This window comes from Engraulis encrasicolus, chromosome 22, assembly GCF_034702125.1.
Source record: "Engraulis encrasicolus isolate BLACKSEA-1 chromosome 22, IST_EnEncr_1.0, whole genome shotgun sequence".
In the NCBI taxonomy this organism is placed as follows: domain Eukaryota; kingdom Metazoa; phylum Chordata; class Actinopteri; order Clupeiformes; family Engraulidae; genus Engraulis; species Engraulis encrasicolus.
The window spans coordinates 3,300,237-3,322,423 of NC_085878.1; the positions used below are offsets into that span (position 1 = coordinate 3,300,237).

Consider the following 22,187-nt stretch of genomic DNA (forward strand, 5'->3'; position numbering starts at 1 on the left):
ATCAACACCCCATAGATGCAGAGAAATACAGGTCATACAAACAGTGATGTAGTCTACTTTGTTGAAGTGGCTATACTGTATATTTGAGCATTTTTGAGGTGAGTATACTGTGGTATTCTAAATACTGACTCAATCAATATTAGGTGAGATATAATATTAGCTGAAATCCCTGACATTTTCAGGTGGGTATACTGCCCATACCTGCGTTCCAAGTAGACTACACCACTGGATACAAATACAGATAAGAAACTAGAGTTGGGTTGGTCACACATTCAGAAAACCGGCCACAGACATCGCCCGTCAAGCCATGAAGTGGAACCCCCAAGGGAAAAGGAAAGGAGGTCGCTCCAGGAACAGCTGGAGAGGAAGTATAGAGGCAGAAATGTCTGCAATAGGGCTGAACTAGGGAAAGACGGACCACAAAACCACCAACAGAGTGAAATGGAGGTTGTTTGTCAATGGCCTATGACCCCATGAGGAGCAAAGGTCTAGGTCTTAGGTCAAGGGAAAAAAGTACTCTTTTTATCCAAAAGTGTAAAAAGTCTTTATTGAAACATGAAAACCTTAACCCAGTGGTCACTAATTATTTTTCTCCAAGGGCCAAATTATGTAGCGCAAGAGAGGCGGCGAGCAAAACCAACGCCCCAACGCAATGAGAAACAAGCTAGATGTTTGGACAGAGGACAGATTTTTGCTTTTCGTCTTTCCCTTCTTGTCAATCGAAAATCACACAACATATTTACATGTATGTTTTCATTTGTTCTGACCTCATGGCGGGCCAAATGTTTGCCATGCCCGTGCCGGATTTGGCCTGCGGGCCTTAGTTTGGAGACCAAGGCCTTAACCCGTTAAAACACGGCGTTATAAATGTTCTGTTCCCAGAATGGCAATGACTTGAGTTATAGTGTATTACTAAAGGCCCTCTGTTATGTCCTAGTGGAGTAGTACTATGCTAATTAACCTTTCAATGACTATTACAGCATGTCACTGGTGGTATGACTTGCATTATGGGCAACCTTCAAAACAGCTATGTTTCAATGAAGGCTTTTCACACTTCTTTAGAGTGCCTTGGACTCCCTCTGACAGTAGTCTTTTGACTTGGTAGGGAAGTATAATCAGATGTGCAGATGTAGACTTTTGAAAGTAAAACTCGTCCATGTAATATCTGCTTCTCTGCACAGGTGATATCACTTGTTAGTTGACAAAGTCTGTATGCTGATTATTATGTTCATTGGGATCAGATGGTTTAGGGAAGAGTTGAGGCAAGCGTGTCAGGCATCTCAAGGCGCTGCATGTATGTGGATTTTTAAAAAATCACTTTACGTATACAAACGACATGCTAATTAAAATAAAAACTCCACTGTTTATGTGTAAACGAGAGGCCAAAACGAATGCGTTTTCGAAACCAATGTAAAATGTAAACAGCCTCTAAACCCCCTAGCGTTGGGATCATGTTCAGATTGATTATGTGAACTATAAAACCAAAAACAATGCCAGCCAATCAGAGTTCATTAGAATGTGTCGACGTCATATCCTCTGCTTATTGATGTTCACGAGAAGCAGGCATTGCCGCTGGCTAGCACAAACAGAAATATTGTTATAGTTATAGTTATCTTCATATTTATCATTGTAGATGTGAACTGCCTTTTAAAACACGTCTCACCATGTCTATGCGTCTATAAGTCATATTAAACGGGTCTTAACATACTTTCTTTACTGGTCATATCACCTCAGTATATCCTTAGCATTTTCAGCCAGTGAGAGCGCAACGCTGGTGCTGTGCCCTGTCATGTTTGAAAAGGAACATGAGCGTGCTTATGTTATGATCTGCCAGTCTCCCCATAAAGTGTGTGCTGTGTATCTTAAAGGGTCAGTGTTTGGGTCTGTGTAAGACTTGTGGAATGTGTCCGTAAGTAGGATAAAATACTCAAATACTCCACTTCTGTGGTCCTGGCAGCTGCGCTCAGTCCTTTCCAGACCAGGCCGTCAGGGCCGCTGACAGCTTTGGCGGGGCCCGGGACAAATTCATCTGAAAGGGCCCCCTGCCCAATAGATGCAATGTAATATGGACCCAATTCTGGGACCCCTTTCTCCCTGGGCTCGGGAAAACAGACCCCTTAGTCCCCCCCCCCCCCTGTCGGCTTCCCTGCAGGCCGTTGGTTGTGTCTTCAAGAGTCGTGAACTTGAACATCACGCAAGCGGGAACACTGTTTCAAGTGCTTGATTTGTCTATAGGCTCAGAAGACAGACAATGCTGCACAGAACTTCAGATGCTGGAAGCGGGCCAGCGAGCAGGGCAAGAAAACGGGGGTCCGGTATTGTTGCAGGCTCGCTCATCATATTTCAGCCCGTGTTTGTTATGCTTTCTCCCCACAGACAATAAACACCACTACATCTCTGGCAATCGCCTTTGTTTTCGCTGGATTCCTGTCGCTGAGTCTAAAAGCGATGAACTCCGGTGACTGTGCGTTTGCGAGTGTTAGTGTTTCCTTGGCCGTGAATGGGGGGTGGGTGGAGGGTGGTTGGAGGTGTGTGTGTGGGGAGGGGGGGGTGGAGGGTGGATGGAGGGCTGAGGGAGGTGTGTGAGTGCGTGGGGGGGGGGGGGGGGGGGGGGGTGGGTTGGAAGGTGGGAGCTAACGTGGTGAGGGCGGGGGAGGTCACAGGTGAAGGGGGGGCAGTGGTGGAGTCAGTGGAAGAGACATAGGGAGTAAATGATGGGAGGGTGGGAGGCAGCTAAGGGGAGGGGGTGAGGTGTGTGTGTGTGTGCGTGCATGTGTCTGTGGGTTGGTGAGGTGTGTGTGTGTGCGAGGGAAGTGTGTGTGTGATGGGGGGGGGGTGGGGGGGGTCAAGAGCCAATGTAGGGAGGGTGTGTTGTGTGTGTGTTGGTTGGTGAGCGTTCGTGGTTGGTGGAGACGGTCGGTGTCTGTGTCCGAGGTCGGTGTCTGGGTCCGAGGCGCGGTGCGGTGCGGTGCGGTGCGGTGCGGTGCGGTGCGGTGCGGTGAGGTGAGGTGAGGTGAGGTGCGGTGCGGTGCGGTGCGGTGCGGTGCGGTGCAGTGCGGTGCGGTGCGGTGCGGTGCGAGCTCTGTGACAAGGGGCGGCTAAGGAGGCCCAGCTGAGGAAGAGGAAGATGGGGGAGCGCGCACAGAGGACTGGCTTACAGCTCCATGTTTATCTGCTTGGATATTAAGTGTGTATGTGTGTGTGTGTGTGTGTGTGTTGTATTGCATGAATATGTATGTGTGTGTGTGTGTCTGTGGATGTCTGTGTACACCATTTATGTGTCTATGTGTGTGGTGTTCTGTGTTGCGCGTGCACAGTGTGTGTGTGTGAGTGTGTGTGTGTGTGTGTGTGCGTGTGCGTGTGCGTGTGTGTGTGTGTGTGTGTGTGTGTGTGTGTGTGTGTGTGTGTGTGTGTGTGTGTGTTGTATTGCATGCATGTGTGTGTGCCTGCGGATGTCTGTGTACACCATTTATGTGTCTATGTGTGTGGTGTTCTGTGTTGCGCGTGCACAGTGTGTGTGTGTGTGTGTGTATTATTTTTATTTTTTATTTAATTTTGTTTTATTTTATTTTATTTTATTATTATTTTTACCTTATGTTTTATCTTAATGTTTTTAAATGCTTTTTGACTCTAATTCATTTCCTTCTTTCTTCCCTGTTTCCTTTCATTTACATTTGTTAACTTTGTGAAGCACATTGAGTTGCACCTGTGTATGAAATGCGCTATATAAATAAACTTGCCTTGCCTTGCCTTGCCTTGTGTGTGTGTGTGTGTGTGTGTGTGTGTGTTTGTTGTGTGATAACGGTATGCAAACAGGACGTCACGTATGCTTCCTTAGCATGTTTGCTTGCTTGTGTGCCGTGCGTGCTCATGTGTGATTGTATTGAAGCGAGGCTAACTCCTAATGGTGCGTGTATAACCGCACTGTAAGCGCTACAATCCACACAGGTCACCGAAATACACAGTACAGTACTAGCCTGCGCTGCGTTTCCAAAAAAAACACAAGTAGTACTTAAGTATGAGGGGCCACCTAGGCAATATATCATATCACCAAAAGTTTATGCATAAAATAATTGTATTGGCCTACATCCAATGTTTTGTTCTGGTACTAGTACATGCAAAATAAAACGCTTGCTGAAGTGCATGTACGAGGTAAAATAGTGCATTTATAAACTTTTAGTGATGTTGTGAAACCTATTTCTGGTATATTACCTAGGCGGCCCCTCATACTTAAGTACTACTTTAGGCTGAAGTACTACTTTAGAGTTTTTGGGAAACGCAACCCTGGTCCTGACCATCCCATAATACCATATTAACGTATTTATGGTCTGGCATTTGTTTGCTCTGAAGCGATTGTAGGAAGCAGGAAGTTTGCACTCAGTTATGATTTGAAATTATTGGACACCTCTCACCCAATCGCTGGCAGTTACTCAACAACAACATAGTGCAGACCAATGGCTCTGGCGCAGCTTAGATATTGTGTAGTGCTCACATTTTTAGATGCGTCCTCCTAGCATCTCTATAAGAGGGTACAGTATCCATCCGACCGTCCGTCCCTACATCCGTCCGTCTGTCTGTCTGTCTGAAACGCATTCTCTAATTGAAGAGCTCTTTTCCAAAATGAGATATATCCATTCTATAGAATGTTGGGAAATTGACATTTTTGTATTGGGCATTCCATTGACATGCATTGCAAGTTTTAAGTATATTCTCAAAATATTTGAATGGCAAGAATTCACACATAGATGATAGGACATCTTAACTGTCAATTCCAATATTAAAATGCAAAAAGTCAAAAATGGTGGATATAGCGTTTTGGAAAAGAGCTCTTCAATTGTAATTCCCTCCTGTGTCCACAAGGCAGCAGAGAGCATAGATGGACGCATCCTTGTCCGCCTGTGGGATTTGTTCCTATATGACATAGTTGGGTTACTGTAGCTGCAGATTTTGTGATGGACCGAACCGTGCACTCGTCGCAGTGTTGGAATAGTGATGTTCGGTGATTCAAACAATGGTACATTTCAACCCTCAAAACAACAGCCTTTTTCTCCTGATATTTCCTGCTATGCACTAATTGCATGGTGAATCGAGTCTCTAAACTGGTCCATCACAGTGGTGCAATCACCAAAAAAGTATTTCTCATCCACATTGCATTTCACTTTGCATGAAGAAAGCGAAATAATCAGCCCATAATATGCACCCTAATTGCACCACATGGTGTCACTCAAATGGACTTCACACACACACACACACACACACACACACACACACACACACACACACACACACACACACACACACACACACACACACACACACACACACAGACATACACACACACACACACACACACACACACACACACTCTTGCAGGTGCAACAAAAGGAAACTGTGCGGTGCTCTTGAAAGTTTTCTTAGACTTTTGCCCCCTCTCATCTTCTCTCCTCTCCCCTACTCTGCTCTGCTCTCCTCTTCTATCCTCTTGCCTCTCCTCTGCTCTTCTCTCTCCTCCTCTATCATCTTGCCTCTCCTCTGCTCTCCTCTCCTCTCTTCTCTCCTCTCCTCCTCTATCCTCTCCTCTCCTCTCTTCTCCTCTCCTCTCTCCTCCTCTCCTCTCCTCTCCTTTCCTTTCCTCTCATCTCCTCTCCTCTTCTCTTCTCTCCTCTCCTCTCCTCTCCTCTCCTCTCTTCTCCTCTCCTCTATTCTCCTATCCTCTCCTCCTCTATCCTCTCTCCTCTCCTCTACTCTCTTCTCCTCTCCTCTCCTCCTCTCCTCTCCTCTCCTCACATCTCCTCTCCTCTCCTCTCCTCTCCTCCTCGAGTGGACTTCTGCACGTCGGCGCAGCGCGGAGCAGAGGGCACGGGGAGCAGCAGCTAAGTGCTGTGTCGGCGCGGAGACACTAATGCGATGGGACGGCTGCAGCCAGGCGCACGGAGGCGCAGAGCACTAGAGAGGGGGCTTCTGGGACAATGGGGCCGCTTTTCTCAAATAAAACATGAAGCTCATCATCGGGGGCCCTCGGAAACCTCTCTCTCTCTCTCTCTCTCTCTCTCTCTCCCTCCCTTGCTCGCTCGCTTGCTCACTTGTTCTCTCGACTGCCAGCCTGCCTGCCTACCAGCTCTCCTGCTCGCTCCTCTCCTCTCGTTGTTCATTCCCCTGCTTTGTGGGCTTTGTGTCGCAAAGCCTGCCGCCACCATCTGAGAAGAAAGGGATGAGGGACTGTAAAACAAACAGCAATAAAATGATTTCGCAACAGTTACTGATGGGTGAAAAAAAGACGAGTTATCTTTTCACATTATCACTGCTTCAAGTTACACTGGGACTCAGCTACAGCTGAGGTTCTCTCTCTCTCTCTCTGTCTCTCTCTCGCTCTCTCTCTCTCTCGCTCTGTGTGTGTGTGCTATGTTTCCGGTGTTTTTGTGTTCAACGGAATGAGATGTCATCTTTAGAACTTATTTCAGTTCTCTATAATATCCAATTAACGTCAGCCTTTAACAGGATAATACAGTCTACCCGGTATATTCATTTGGCTTGTGCTAGGTCCCAGCTTTATGTGCTTTGTGTCATCTCTCTCCATTAAATGGGGAAGGAGAGGAGTGTAAATAAATCATTGGACTGCAGTATTTCTCTGCTATCTTTGGCCGTGACGCCTCCTGTGTAACACACAGACTTCCTCTCAGATTTATATTAAATGTGCAATAACCTCCCTCTTCCCGTCCGTGGACATTTCGGTGATTTATTTTCAGATACCGGCGTCTAATTCCCTCTTTTGGACTTAATAATAATGTGATTTACTATGACGCCTTATTCCTGTACATAAACATGTGTGGACTGTAAATCCAGCCACATTCCTGAGCGGGTTCGGTTTTCTCTGTTTAAACTACAACAACAAAGCACTGCATGGATACATTATCCTGTACCCCATATACAATGTCCGGAAAAGCAGTAAAATGAAATTAGAACAACAACAAAAAGTCAAGACTGTAACCAAATAATGAAGAAAAATCATTTGTATGGTAATGGTAATGTATACAAGTTGAAGTATGAAAATCTAACTTGACTATCTCCTCCTCCAATTTCATCCACTATCCACCCAGTGATCATCATCTCTATCATCATCATCATCATCATCATCATCCTCATCTTCATCATGACCATCATCATCTGGCATCACATGACATGGCAGAGTCCTCCAAAGGCCTTCGCCATGTTATCCATCCTTGCCCAGGATTGGATCGGATCCAGTGGTGTAGTCTCCTTTTCTGTTGTGGGTATACTGCATTTGAGCATTTTTTGAGGTGGGTATACTGTATATACAGCACACTGTATGTGCTATTCTAAATAATGGATCAATCCATTTTAGGTGCATACTGAGATCCCTGAAATTTTCAGGTGGGTATACAGCGTATACCTGCGTTGTATGTAGACCACTACACCACTGATCGGATCGGAGGAGGCAAAGAGCATTTGCTTGGGCAAATGTAGTGAAGCTGAAAAAATGGGTGGTGTGGAAAAGCAGGAGGCGGAGGAGGAGGGGGAGGAGGGGGGAGAGTGTGATGGAGGACTCTCGGCAGGCTGCTAAAAGCCTATGCTCATCTCACCTTGCAGCCCTCGTCTCTCACCGGAAGACCAGCAACAACAATCAGATTCAGAGGGTGATGGCAAGACAACCTTAGCTTCAGTGGTGTAGTCTACTTTTTTATGGTGGGTATACTGTATATTTGAGCATTTTTTGAAGTGGGTATACTATGTTTGTGCTATTCAAAACAATGGATCAATCAATTTTAAGTGGGCATACTGAAATCCCTGAAATTTAGAAGTGTGTATACCCGCGTTCAACGTAGACTACACCACTGCTTAGCTTTCAGTCAGAAGTCAGCATGTAGTAGAAGCTCTTTGTTGTCACTATACAGCGAGATGTACCGTGAGATGTAGTTTAGAACTGCCCACAAATGTACAGAGATCTGTCTGTGTCAATATCACCTTACAAGGATGCTTGTCTTCTTAACCTCATAGCAGTTTAATTACATTTTGCATGCAGAGTTTTTAAAATCAAAACTACCCTTTTCTACTATTGCAATATCATATGTGACTATTAAATGCATTGATGAGGGATCAGCTCATTATATATATAAAAAAGTTGGTGGACTTGCACTTACATTTTGAAAATGTATTATTTCCTATTTTATAATCCCTACATCTTAACATACACAGTGTTTGAAGGAGGATTCATCACCATTACAATCTGTGACACATGCTCACTGCATACCCTGCCAATTGTTCACTGGCACTGATTTTACTGCAACCAAACAGACGTCAAGCGAACATTGCTTTTCCTACAGCCCAGTGACGGACATATTAGTACACAGGAGAAAACAGTAGAGGAAATGCTATTAATAAATCCGGCTAAGTTTCCATCTTCGGCCCGTGTAGTTTATCTTCTTAGATTACACAATGACTTGTCCAGCTCATTCCCTCAGGGAAACTGACGCTCTGGCAAAACAAGCCTGACGTTGTGCCTTCTGAACCAATAAAAAAGGAGAATTCCCCTGCAAATCTGCCCTCTTTCTGGAATCTCTTATTTAACTTTTGACTCGTTTGCTGCTGAGCTGACTAACTTCTGCAGGCTACACCTGTGTGGCTGTAGGGCTACAATGTGGCTACTAACACTAACAGCTCTAATGCTATTCAAGCGGCGAGCCCTAATCTCCTGGCCTCGGTTAGAAGTTCAAATAAACACTTCAGTGACAGTCGAATCCATATATGGCTGGCGTCTTTTCACAGGCCCCTCTCTCTCTGCTCTGCTCTCTTCCCTCCTCTCTCTCGCTCTCTGCTCTCTCTCCTTTCCTCTATCTCTCTCTCTCTCTCTCTCTCTCTCTCTCTCTCTCTCTCTCTCTCTCTCTCTGGTCCGGACCCTATCTGCAGGGCGGCCTGAGTGTATGAACTTGCTTTCAGCTATTTGGTTTGGTATCCTCCCATTTTCCGTGATGTGGCTGTGGGTGCTGTCTAATTAACTAGGCAGAGGAATGCCTTTCTCATGATTTACTGAATCACAGGGCCTTTGTGTTTTGGCCCCACGCTATAAATGGTCCACAATGTGCGAGAAAGCAGTCATAACATTTATGTCCAAAATGTATAGCTAAGGCTAGAGCTCCAGAGCAGTTCCAGATCTGTTAATAAAGGATGACAGTTTGTAAATGTTTGATAATGTCATTATGTGACATCGAACATCAGTAATAACCCATTAGAATATATAAACTGACTGTTCTGTGGCCGTTTTTGTAAAAAAAAAAAAAGTACACCGGAAAAGTTTGCGAATGTTAAATATCATGTTTATTTGCATTAGGCATATCTTACTGATTAATTCACAATGAGTTAATGTATGGATCATATGCTGAGACGAATGGCTCAACTGTGGAGATCTTCTCATTAACAAAATTGCGTTTCCCCCCCCTTTATTTCATACAACTGCGAATGATCGAGCACATTTAAAACAAAGCTCATAAATTAACCATTCGTTTTCCAGCACAGGAGGGGAGGAGAGCGCCCGCGAGGGGGTTTAAACCGCGTTCGTTGTAACAATGCTATGTTAAGGAGCTGAGAGTGCTTGGCATCAGGTCTGCTGTGTGTGTGGGGGGGGGGGTGCAGTGGAGTGGAGTGCAGTGGAGTGTTTGGCTTTCTGCGGCCAGAGACACATGATAAGAATACCTTAATCTGGGCACTTATCACTCGGTGAGGGCCTGTCACTGGCTCTCGTCCCGCATGGAGGCCAAGATGACGGGCAAAGGTGTTAACTTAAGTTGCAAGCTATTTATAAACCTCTGAGAATAACAGAGATAAAAAAACCAGTGGTGTAGTCTACTTTTTTGTGGTGGGTATACTGTATATTTGGGCATTTTTCGAGGTGGGTATACTGTATTGTGCTATTCTAAATAATGGATCAATTGTATACTGAAATGGATCAATGGTATAGGCCTACTGAAATCCCTTGAAATGTTGAGGTGGGTATACTGCGTATACCTGCGTTCTACGTAGACTACTACACCACTGGATAAAACCAGCTGCAAGACTCAACATACTACCAATGTTTTAAATGAGGATGTTTTTTGTGTGTAATGTATACACATTTATTCAATTTACTGTCATTTCTGAGATAGACATCTGGGAGTGCCATTTCCTTTTGGTTAGAAAATTGCAGTCTGATAGTGCCAGGCTTCAGGCAAAGCATTTCCCTTGATAGGGTGATGTCATGTTGTTTCATATAAACAAATTGTTCTTTGTATCTGTATGACCTTTGGAATTACCTAGTTACATAGAATATGGCTAATTTTAGGTGGATTGTGGTAAACAGTGCTCAATCAGTTGCCTCAAGAGCTAAATCTTTCCAGACCTTTCTACGCCAGAGTGTGGAGTGTTCTTTATTGTGCTCCAACACAAAGTCAGGAAACACGCCTGCCATGTTGGTTTCAAAATGAATACGTGTGTACACGTGGACAAACACACTCACTCACTAACAAACACACGCACATGCGCGCGTGCGCGCACACACACACACACACACACACACACACACACACACACACACACACACACACACACACACACACACACACACACCAAGTGCATACACGCCCACATGTCCATTCATCGCTTGTTCTTTTTTTTTGAGGGGAAATGAATTGATGATTTGTTATTTTAGCTATCTGTGATGTTAAAGGTATTTCCTCCTTGAAGGGGCAGTTAGGTTAGAATGTAAAATGTGAGCAGACTTTTTTCACATGGTACATTTTTTTCCACGCTATTTTAAAACATTACTGCTTTTAGCTGATAAGGTATTTAAATTACATCAGGCCTAATTACTTTATGACAATACAACAAAATGCTTTATGAAAATATTTGAATTTGGATGTAGGCTATTTATTAAATGATAGCAAAAACTAAATACAAATTCCAGTTATTCTGTAAATATGTTAAATTACACTGGAGGTTTATTTGAAGAGCATTTGTTGGTGCATAGAAGGTAGGCCTACTTACTATAGCCTATGGTGTTATTATGAGTAAATGCACAAACATGCAAATATCAATGCATCACAAACATGCAAATATATATATTTTTTCTTTTATCATATTGTCATTTTAATAACCATATGCCTACACTGATTGCCGAAGTGCCAAATGTACGATATTGTAAAAAAAAATCGATTTTCATTTTATGATATCAAAAAACTAATAAATATATGCGTCTGGGGTTGGGAATCCTCAGCGTGCGCAATTCATATAGCTCTAAGATTGAAAGGTGTAAAAGCGGGAAAGAAGCCGCTTGCCCCTCCCTAGATGCGCTGATGCGATAATAAAGAGGTTTGGTTGAGTACCAGCTGAAGTCTATCTGCACCCTGATTGCCACGCAGTTCTTGGGGCCTTTAAATTATTTGATGACCTAATTGGTTGAGAGGGTAACTCAGATACAGACCTCCCCTATGAACAAGTAACTCACTTGGCTTCAGATTCAACTTAAGCAGGATACATGTAAGCGGGAGGGACACACGACCACCTCTTCTCACTTCTCTCACCCTCACAGTGCACCTCTACACCTTTCTTTCCACACTGACACCATAGTTTAGCTTTTCTATTTTACAAGTATTTTTGTGATAGATTGGCATTTATCGCAACTTGATTTTCAATATCACCTGGGCACTTCTTTTCGAACACCAGAAGAAACTGCTATCTTACGACCCACAGGAATCTGCTTAAACGAGGAACAGAACTTTTCCACTTTATAGTTCAAGAATTAAACAACACCATGAGTCTTAAATCTGATACATGTACCGAGACGAACAATGTATCCTTGGAAGAGGAGGTGAGTACTGTTTTAAAACAAACTTTCGGAATTGCTTTCATTTGCGAACATTGTTAGTTTACTTCGAAAACCGCAGTGACTTTGCGTTTGTCTGAAGCCTTACCGCATTTTTATGGTGAGTTACCTGTACTTGAAGACGAAACAACTTTGAGAATGACAATCCAGCAGAGTGTTTGTCAATGTAGAACTAAAAGTTTTCGTTGTTTTTTGGCTGTGGGGCAGGGGCTTTACTGCCAGAACTGGGGATCCTCGTATCCGCAACACTGACCGTCATCAAAGGGCAGTGCGCTTCTCCAGTGTTTGAAAATGGTTACAGTGATGGCTGGGAGAACTGACTGAATTGCTTCGTTTGAAGTTCACTTCAATTCACGATTTAAATGACTGGTCCTTAAAAAATACTGCGCGTAAATTCGCAGTTTTAGGCATTGAGTTTCAACAGTCAGATGTCCACACAAACGCACACAAGCCCAAGTTCCACTTTTAAAAAGATTCAACAAGATGAGTGGATTTCTTGTAACATGTGTCAAGTTCAAACTTTCCTGAGCAGAGCAATCTTTCCTCTCGAATGCAACGACTCAGACGTGTCTGATTGGATTTTGATTTCACAGATTGGCCACAATAAGCTACGAGACAGTTTGGTATTCCCTTTTATTATAAGGATATTTAAGAACAATTCAGTGAAGATGGGATGTAGCTTTAGATAAAAAGTTAAGCAATTCTTGCCTTTCCTTAAAAAAAAACCAAAACAATTTTTTGGGAAACAAATTTGAATTAGAAACATATTGGCTACTGGTGTTTACCAAACAATACTGTGTTTGCTGTGCATGGAGCAAACACTTTGCTGGGTGTGCACTAACGGTCCAATCCCTGCCACTTAATGATGACCGTTTTTATCCTGCAGTATGAAATTGTCAAACAGGACACAATTAAGCCTACAGCATTTTTCACATTCAACATATTTCGAACGACTCCTCTGACTGGTGATGTAATGATAATACTATGAAGAGATTGCCCTTCAGGCTCTAAACCTGACATCAAGAGCACAGTAATTTAAGCTGAGCTACAACTGATTAGGTTTGGGAAATGGCCTGTTATTGTGCACGAATGTGAGACTGTAGAAAAATCTGACCTTGAATGATGGCCTCAACCTGTCTTGATCCGTGGATGACTAACTGCAGACGTGCAGGACCTCAGGAATAAAACCAATGCCCCTAAAAAGGCTGTAGTCATTTTGCATTGTGCTGAAATGTTAATGTGTGTTCAGGGAAGTAAATACAATTGGCCGAACAATTAGTAGTGTGGACAGCACTACCCCCCCCTTTCCAAGGTTGCTTATAGACAAGGAAGTCATTGTTTTTGTTTTTGTCAGTGTGTGGTGTGGTGGCGTTACTGGAAATGAAATGAAATGCTGAGTTTTGTTGAGGCTGTAGCTGTTGTCGCTTGCCGTTGCTGTGCTGGGATGCATTTCTCAAAACCGTAGTTGCTAACTACATTAGCTACTTTGTTTGCAAAGCAATTTCCCAGTGGCAACTACCCAAGTTGCTAACTGGGTAACAACTACACCCCCGAGATACGCACCCCTGTTCTGTGCCCCCCCCCCTTGCAGGCTTGAGTACAGTCATGTAAGTTGGTCCTGCGGCGTTTGGCTTTGGGGTTGAGGGGGGGAAGGAAGTGTGCTCATGCTGTGCCTGATTGTGGTGCTCTGGTGTGTAGGCAGCCCTGCTGCTGATAAGACCCTGGCCTGCCTCGCTCTCTCTCTCTCTCTCTCTCTCTCTCTCGCTCTCTCTCTCGCTCTCTCTCTCGCTCTCTCTCTCGCTCTCTCTCTCGCTCTCTCTCTCGCTCTCTCTCTCGCTCTCTCTCTCGCTCTCTCTCTCTCGCTCTCTCTCGCTCTCTCTCTCTCGCTCTCTCTCTCGGAGCCATAGGAGTCCTGTACGGCTTAATTACCCACCCTACCAAATGTACACCTGGGGGATTGCAACATCCTGGGCATTAATAGTTTCTTGCACAGTATGAGTTAATTGTGGGAACACTGACCAAGAGTGCCTTTAACATGGTGATGTGAGTGGTGTGGCCTGGAGATGACTGGTGTCGATTTATTTTATTTTTTTGTTCCAAACAGTGTTATGATTGAGTTGCTGGTATGCGGGTGCTGTCAATGACATTTGCTATTTGCGGTTTTCATTTCACAGTTGCCAACGAAGAAGGAGAGAAACACTTCACTCTTGGTTGATTTTTGTTTTTCCACCCCCCTCTAGGTGCGCACACTGTTTGTGAGTGGCCTCCCCACAGATATCAAACCACGTGAACTTTATCTGCTGTTCAGACCATTTAAGGTTAGACTGACCCCCTTCTCTTGTACTAAGCATGATGTCTTGTCTTTTGGGTATATGTTTACATTTACTTCTGGACATTGGACTAAGTGGTGGCCCCTTTTACACTAACACACAGGCATTAGACTGGCTTGGGGGAGGGGGGGGAAGAGGGGGAATATACTGTATTTACACTCGACTATACTCCAACAACCCTTTTGGTAAGTCTTAGTTGTTTAACAAAGCATGGGAAAAATAGTTTTTTTTTCCCCCGACTGTCGTCTTGGCATGGGTTGCTGGTTCGGGCCATATTAATTGGGAGGAGAGGTGGAATTCCTACCTCAGCAAGCATGTGACTTCACGGATGTTAATTGGATTTATTTTCTTTTCAGGGTTATGAGGGTTCACTGATTAAATTAACATCAAAGCAGGTAAGGCAGACCTTGGGCCTGTTATTGCTTTAGAAATGACATTTTTCAATCTCTTTTTGCGCTCTATCGTTTGACACGTTTACAAAAAGTTATTCATTGTTGCTCATAAGCAAATGTTGATTTTGTTTACATATGTACATTAATGAAAGCTTGTCTTTAGGTTGCTGTAAATCCACTGTGTAGTTCACTTGCTTTTAATACTGTACAAACATCACTTAAATGGTGTCAATTTGACAACTGTATCTATGATAAATTGTAGTGTCCCCCCCCCCCCCATAATTTATGGTGTACAAATGTGGTGAATTGTCCTGTATTGTGTGTGTTCAACCTGCATGCATTGATGCGTTGTGTGCTACCATTGATTAATGATGCAGCAGGGCAGATTGTGAACCGTCTTCTCTACCCTCTTCCAGCCTGTTGGGTTTGTTACCTTTGACAGTCGTTCTGGCGCTGAAGCGGCAAAAAATGCATTAAACGTAAGCAACCAGTCAACTGTAACTGAAGCTCTGAATTATTGAACTGTCTGCTTTTAGATGATTCACAGAGGGATGGCCCCCTTCAAAACCCCTGCTTTAGCTTTAGTGAAAACACACTGGTAATTCTTTTGAACACTGTATTTCCTTTCATGGTACTGCTTCACTCCTGTCTATAGCTGGAAGGGGCCTCCTCTGTTTTTACATGGGGACTCCTTGGCCAGTTTTTTTTTTTACAAAACGGGGCCAAGTGTCTTGAGTAATATTGGTGGAGGCCTTTAAAAATAAATAAAAATAATAAATAAATACAACACAGTAGATGTGCACCTCCCCTTTTGCAAACACATGGTAGTCTTCATCTCTACACCTAGAAACTAGTTACACCTGTACTGTACACATTTCCCTCTCAGGTAGTCTCTCTTCTGCCTACACATCACTTGTAATACTTTCAGCAGTACCATTCACCTTTGCATGTGAACACGAGGCTTAGGGCACAACACAACACATACACACACTTTCACACAGATTGGGGGTCTTTCAGCCCTGATTGTACCCCCTCCCTCCTCCCCTTCTGTCCTCAGGGGATCCGTTTTGATCCAGAAAGTCCACAGACCCTACGCTTAGAGTTTGCTAAGGCCAACACCAAGATGGCCAAGAGTAAACTGATGGCCACACCGAACCCCACAAATATCCACCCTGCTCTAGGGGCGCACTTCATAGCACGGGACCCATGTAAGTCATCCAGCAGCCACGCCGCTAGCTAGAGCTAGAGCTGTTAGCACTCTGCACACCGCACCACTGACCATGGCGCCCCTGCCCTTGGGGAAGAAGGAGGCGACGGGGTGTTAAGAGCCCGCGGCTTCACACCACCCAACTAATGTCACTCACATTTGCATGCCTTTAGTAGAGCAGAGGGGCCTTTTTTGCTTTTTACTTAAAACAACAAACTAGACATTTCACCTCTTTTTTTGTTTCACTACTACAAGACTACATTAGAAACGGTTTAGTAGGGCAAGCTGTGAGTTTGTCATGTTACTGAGTCTCGTCAGTGTTGGGGAGAGTAACTGGCTAATGGTATGTCGGTGGGATATAAAAATGTGTGCTTTTCTAGTTGTACTGTTGAGTTCTGAACCATAATGAACTTGGATCACATGATCATTTCGGTATCTGAGCATGTAATAGTTCATTTTGTTTCTTATCAATGGAGTGATTTTGTTTTTTCCTCATATAACCTTTGCTTATGCATGTTCTTGTTTCATACGACGATAAATAAACTGAAATGTTTGACTGCCCTTTATAAGGAAAGACGATGACTTTACTAAGGGTGCTGCACAAAGACGTTTGTATGTATGAAGTGGTTTGAGTTCCCTTTCTGGTGGTTGCGTTGCGGCTTTTCCACAGATGACCTGACGGGGGCAGCGTTGATCCCTGCCTCTCCTGAAGCCTGGTCCCCTTACCCACTGTACACCACGGAGCTGACCCCTGGTCTGCCCCACACAGCCTTCACCTATCCTGCTGCTGCCGCTGCTGCTGCGGCCCTACATGCCCAGGTGAGGCTGGGAGATTCACATTTTTCACATTTTGGGTAGGGGACATAAAAGTTTCACTATACAAATATTTTGTTTTTAGTGCAAACTTTCATGTTGAATGTTGGGGGTCTCACGTCAGAGGAGAGTATTTTGTAGAAGAGTACATGTTTTATTAGGTCCAGTTCATTGGAGTGCCTCACAGATGTTTTTTTTTTTTAACCTTAATCCCTGATTGTAAATGATCTACAGCTAAAATGTTAAAGAAAGTTGAAGTAAACAACAGTTATAAATTGTGTCCAGTGGTGTAGTCTACGTAGAACGCAGGTATACGCAGTATGCCCACCTGACAATGTCAGGGATTTCAGTATACCCACCTAAAATTGATTGATTCAGTATTTAGAATAGCACAGTATACCCACCTCAAAAAATGCTCAAATATACAGTATACCCACCTCAAAAACGTAGACTACACCACTGCTTGTGTCCCTATCTGAACACCAGACCTGCAAAATTTGACTAGTTCACTGGAGGAGAGGAGACTAGTTATGTCACTCAGGCCTGCTTGTCTTGGAAGGTGCCAACTTACTTATTTTTCCAAATTCCCAGGCAGGCACCCTCTCAGAATACTGCATACCCCTCAGTAAAACCTGAACGCCGGGATCTTAAATTGGAGTGTGATGATGGATCTGGAGAGAGCATTGTGAATGACTTCACTGTAGTGTGCACCCTGCTCTAGACTAGGCCTAGTGTGCCCATGGGAGAGTTTATTCTCCCAGGAATTTCATGGGCTCAGCAGTAGTGATGGGCATTTGCTTGTTTTTTTCCCCCCCTTCAGCATTTCTTTACCGCTGCCTTTGATGCAGATAGAAGCTGGTTTGGGTGACCTATAAAAAGAGAGGCCTGCGAAGGATGTTTGGACACCAGCAGAAAATTGATGGGGTCACTTACTTGTTCTAGGCACTAAAACCATTGACTGATGGCCTGTTGGTTAGAACGTGAACAGTGTGTTTGGTACTAAGCTAGTTGGGCCATCGTGTGGTCTTTACATTCAGAGATTTAAAAACTGACGTGAATTGATATGGGGTGTATGTGCATCCCCGCTTTACCCGAGATGCATTATAAACATGGTGGATATGGTTTTCAGAGTAATGGTAGCCCTCGCATGCATAATCACACATGCCCAAAAAAGTGTGCCTGGGCTATGCAATGTTCGATGTATTCCTCGATGCGTTATTTTAAAGGATGGCGCGTGCGTGACATTATTTCAGTGTTATCAGGCTTGTTCGAAATTGTCTGGCTGGCTTAACGCAAGGCATTGTGGACTTGAAATGGGGTAACATTTTTGGACCATCATGCCCAAACGTCAGTGTACAGTACCACCCGGGTGGATAGATATGACGTAGTACAGTGATGTTTGGTCCAAAAACATTCCCACACAGGACATTTTGCAATGTTGACTCAAGTGGGACCAAATATTGTCTAGAATAAGGTTGAATTGCCACTGCAAAAGCAAACCCCATTTTGCAACGTAAATTCAACATGCAGACAATTCAGTACTCAAACAGTTGACTTTAATTCTCTTCTTTTAGTTTATTTGGTCCCCATTTGCTAAGTGTTGATTAACACTGCCAAATTGACTGCATTCCAAGTACAGGATGCATTGCTGTAAGACAAGTCAAATAAAGACAGTAGCCAGCCAGGCGATTTCAAGTGGGCTCACCTTACGTCTCACTGTTGGATGTTGACTAGTCTTCCGCAGTTGGCCAGGCGGTGACTCTGCCCCCTCTCTTCTCCAGATGCGCTGGTACCCCTCTCCCTCAGACGCCTCCCAGCCTGGGTGGAAGTCCCGTCAGTTCTGTTAGATCATTTGTAAGTCACCGCGCATCGTTGTCACTGAGTCCTTCTGTTCACAACCACAACAACAAAAAAAAACACCCTAGGCTTATTAGTTGGCACCTAAAGCTGTTTCACAATATTTTTGTTTGAATCACAGTAAAAAAAAAAAGGGATCGTGCAGGATCATATAAAATTGATAAATCCAGAATTCTGCATCCTGTAATGGTGGTCTTATTTAGTTTGACTGGCTGGGCTTTAACATGACTACTATGAATGAGATGGGCAAACTGCTTACCAATGTGAACGTATGCTGGCAAATCATTGTTGGTTCTTTTTTCGATGTGTTGAGTCAGTCAAAGAACCACTTTTTAGATGAGGTGCAAACTTGGGAAGATGTCAAACTTCAGACGGATATACGGAAGTACTGTATATAGTCACATTCGCATTGCCTGCTTTGATTTTGATTTTGATGCTACTATTTATTTTATTTTACATGTCCTCTTATTGAGCTAATTGGGCATCCAGCCAGTCAAGTTGAACAAGGCCATGGTCTTTTTGCTCTTCAGTTTTGCACGCCTACAAAGAAACAACAAACAGAAGGTTATTCACCTATGCCTGTAAAAAGATTGAATCAATTTCTAATCTGTGGTTGTGCTTTTCTTTTCTTGTCCCCCCCCCCCCTGCAGAATCTACATCCCAGGGTCGGATTCCCACTGGAGTGAGACGACGCAGAGCTCTTTAATTTAATCAGGTTTATTTAATGGATAATTTACACTGTGGATGATGTTTCATTTAGGAAACGGTCAGGCGGAGTTTGAAGTTTAAGTTTTTTTTATTTTCTTTTTCTCTCTTTCCACAATCACATTCTGATGCTGTGTGATGACTGTGATGGTACAGACATGGCACTTGCAGCAACAAGAACAAAAAAATATTCCGAGCTATTTTCTTTCCTGATAGTGGAGGAGAGGGAAGGGGAGGGGGTGTTGCAAAGATGGGGGGGAAAAGGGGGGGGGGGGGGGGGTGTAAAAAAAAAACAAAAAAAAACAGTAAATGAATGAAGTGACGAAGCTGCTCTTTTCATAGGGAGGGACTGGGTCTGGCTGGGTTGAGACAAGAGGCAACACTAGTGCATGTCTCCTTTACTGGCATGATGTAGAATGTATGGTTCTGTGTTTGTTTTACAGTACAGTCCGTTGCCTCATCCCCCGCCACCCTTTCCCCAGTAATTTCTTTATCTTTTGTCTTCTATGTTTATTATCTTTAGTCTCGCTCCTGTTTAAAAAAAAAAAAAGAGAGAGAAGAAAACTACTTTGAAATGTGTAATGCAAGGCGGTGTTGAACTTAATGGTATTTTTATGTTCTTGAGCAAGTTTTGCATGCATTGATTTTCTTTGAGTTCAGCATCACCTTTGCAGAAAAAAAGACATATGAGTGGAGCCAATATATGTAGAGCATCGAGTTGGTAAGTGGCCATTACTGCAACCTTGTATGACAATCCTGTCTTGCCAAACTATTGATGTCCAAGAGTATATTTGAACAAAACAAGTACAAGTATTTTTGTACTTTTTGTGCAATGTATATTTATGCATTTTGTTTGTGAAATTAAATCTGTACAAGGTAATATCTAGTAGTCTTTTCCGTCAGCTTTTGTGTGTGCGTGTATGCGTGTGTAACAATCATTTATCCTGTTTGATATAGTTTCCTGGTGCAATAGTTTTTTTCCTCTTACTTGGCTTTGTTTGTATGGATTTTTTCCTTCTTGAACTGCAACTCAACATCCAGTGTGAGATAGAAGCTGTAATTGTCTATGAATGTGAAACTGGATTAAAAGAAACCTTGACCTCGGCAGAGGAGGGAGGGCTAGCAGTCCTGTTTTAATTTGCTAGTGAAGTGAAGAGAAGAGATGTACTATTTCGATTAGCAGTATTTTTTTTGTAAGCAAAAGTACCAGAATTTCCATCATCTTGTTAAGTGAAGTGCTGAATGCAATAAGCCAGATGTTAGGATGTTTTCTTGTTTAGAATGCAGGTAAAGTGCTGCCAAATGATTCACTAAGTGCAACACTGATGCAGATCAGAATTCAATTTGTATAAAATGTATGACAATGATTCTGTCATTAGAAAATCCCCCAAGTTGCTAAAATGTACTAAAGACCTGACTATTCCATCAGACCAATGTATGTTTACTGCTTGATCTTCCAATTGATTTCTATGAAATGTAAGGGTGAGAATTGAAAAATTATAATGCACAATACATTTGCCACACTTTCTCAATTCAGTATAAAAACAAAAATGTCAGGAGTTGCCTTTTGGGTTAGGTAAGACTCATCCTAGTTGTTTCCTCTTAAACAAATGTAGGATACGGTGTTCTGCTAGAAGGAGATGCGTGGATTGACTATGCTACGTCCTATTCTATAGTTTAATTGCATGCATAATTTACATAATCCATTGTGTAAATATATACATTTTTTTTTTGTAGATGGATAATATTGGAAAGTTTTTATTTGTTCTGAAACTATGTAGCGTCTTGAGTTGATGTTAAAAACTATGTAAACGATTTAAGATATTGTATTTTAAGTGCTTGAAAACTTATGTTTAAAAAGTAAGGTTTGTGTTTTACAGTACGAATTAACTTATGGTAACCCCCTGTAAGAGGGGAGAGGTGTTTTACTGTTCCATGGAGAGACCCATGTATTGTTGTGATGCTGTATAATCATAATGAGCCTTCTATTTACTACTACTACAGAAATGGACAGAACTTGCTAAAGGGAAACAGGATCCATGTTCACTGAGAATGCCATGAACAACAGTCTGGCAGTCAGCCTTTTCCTTGTTACCCAACAACTAATAAATTATAAACAATACAAATGTGTGGTTGTATTTTTTAAATTCTGGCTTTTGATCATTCCTGGTAGATTCCATCTTCAATTGGTGGATGAGCTATTTCATTTCACATATTACAATCCAGTCTCATGCAGTGCTGCATTTTCCTCTAAGATGTTAAACCAATCCAATGATGACCATAGCTTTTTAGCCAACCGTTTTAGTTAAATATTGTAATCTCCTGTATTGTATAACTTACATTCACCAGACGCTCTGATACAATGTGACCTACAAAGAGAACTTGCAGCAAAATGGAGAGTGGGGGTGATGCAGAAGAAGTATACAACTAGTATGAAAGATTAAGTGCCGTAATAAATCATGAAGTGCACAGGTAGTCAGGGGATTAAGACTATAAGTAGAGATGATTTGAAGCTTCTGAATGCAAGTCGGCCTGTGAAGTAAAAAAAAAAAAAAAACATGTTTTATGCATCTCATTGGGGAATACAGTTGTATTGAATGACTCCACTATGTCTACAGCTATTCTCTGGCAAGTACAGTGTTAAATACAGTATGTCATCAGAGGCTTTATCATGCATTTGGTATCATGCATTTGGTATTTTGAGTCTGCCATTTTCACATTCATGTACAACTGAAGGCCCTAATCTATTACTGAGCCTTGACTGGATCGCCATCTAGAGGTGTAAACGTGAAATTACAAAAAAAAACCTACAATGCTGCACTCTGGTGCCAGCTTTTAGCAACACACTTCTATTTTGACCACAGCTATTATCAAGATGTATTTCACATTTTCTTATGTCTTATTCTTACAAAGGTAAACCTAGCAAGTAATAGAACTTGTAACCAGGGCCGCTGACGGCTTTGGCTAGGCCCGGGACAGAGACATATGAAAGGGCTCCAAACCCAATCGAT

General features: G+C 43.0%; 1 protein-coding gene across 3 annotated transcripts; it reads left to right on the plus strand.

Moving 5' to 3' along the window:
* Window positions 1–11,448: 11,448 nt before the first annotated feature.
* rbpms2b (RNA binding protein, mRNA processing factor 2b) lies at window positions 11,449–20,058 on the plus strand. 3 transcript variants are annotated; one of them, XM_063188881.1, is made up of 8 exons: window positions 11,449–11,857; window positions 14,113–14,190; window positions 14,559–14,597; window positions 15,011–15,073; window positions 15,652–15,802; window positions 16,472–16,620; window positions 18,349–18,468; window positions 19,122–20,058. In XM_063188881.1, the coding sequence occupies exons 1-8, from the start codon at window positions 11,801–11,803 to the stop codon at window positions 19,155–19,157; spliced, it is 693 nt and encodes a 230-aa protein (XP_063044951.1). In that variant the 5' UTR covers window positions 11,449–11,800; the 3' UTR covers window positions 19,158–20,058. The 3 variants fall into 3 exon arrangements, with proteins under 3 accessions (XP_063044951.1, XP_063044953.1, XP_063044952.1); XM_063188882.1 differs by having other exon boundaries at window positions 11,452–11,857; window positions 18,396–18,468; XM_063188883.1 differs by lacking the exon at window positions 18,349–18,468 and having other exon boundaries at window positions 11,450–11,857.
* The last annotated feature ends 2,129 nt before the right edge of the window (window positions 20,059–22,187 follow it).

Excerpts from the sequence above, each read along its gene's own strand:
- rbpms2b (XM_063188881.1), top strand. The coding sequence starts at position 11,801 with ATGAGTCTTAAATCTGATACATGTACCGAGACGAACAATGTATCCTTG. Across the intron at positions 11,858-14,112 it reads ATGTATCCTTGGAAGAGGAG|GTGCGCACACTGTTTGTGAG; the intron begins GTGAGTACTGTT and ends ACCCCCCTCTAG. Across the intron at positions 14,598-15,010 it reads TTAAATTAACATCAAAGCAG|CCTGTTGGGTTTGTTACCTT; the intron begins GTAAGGCAGACC and ends ACCCTCTTCCAG.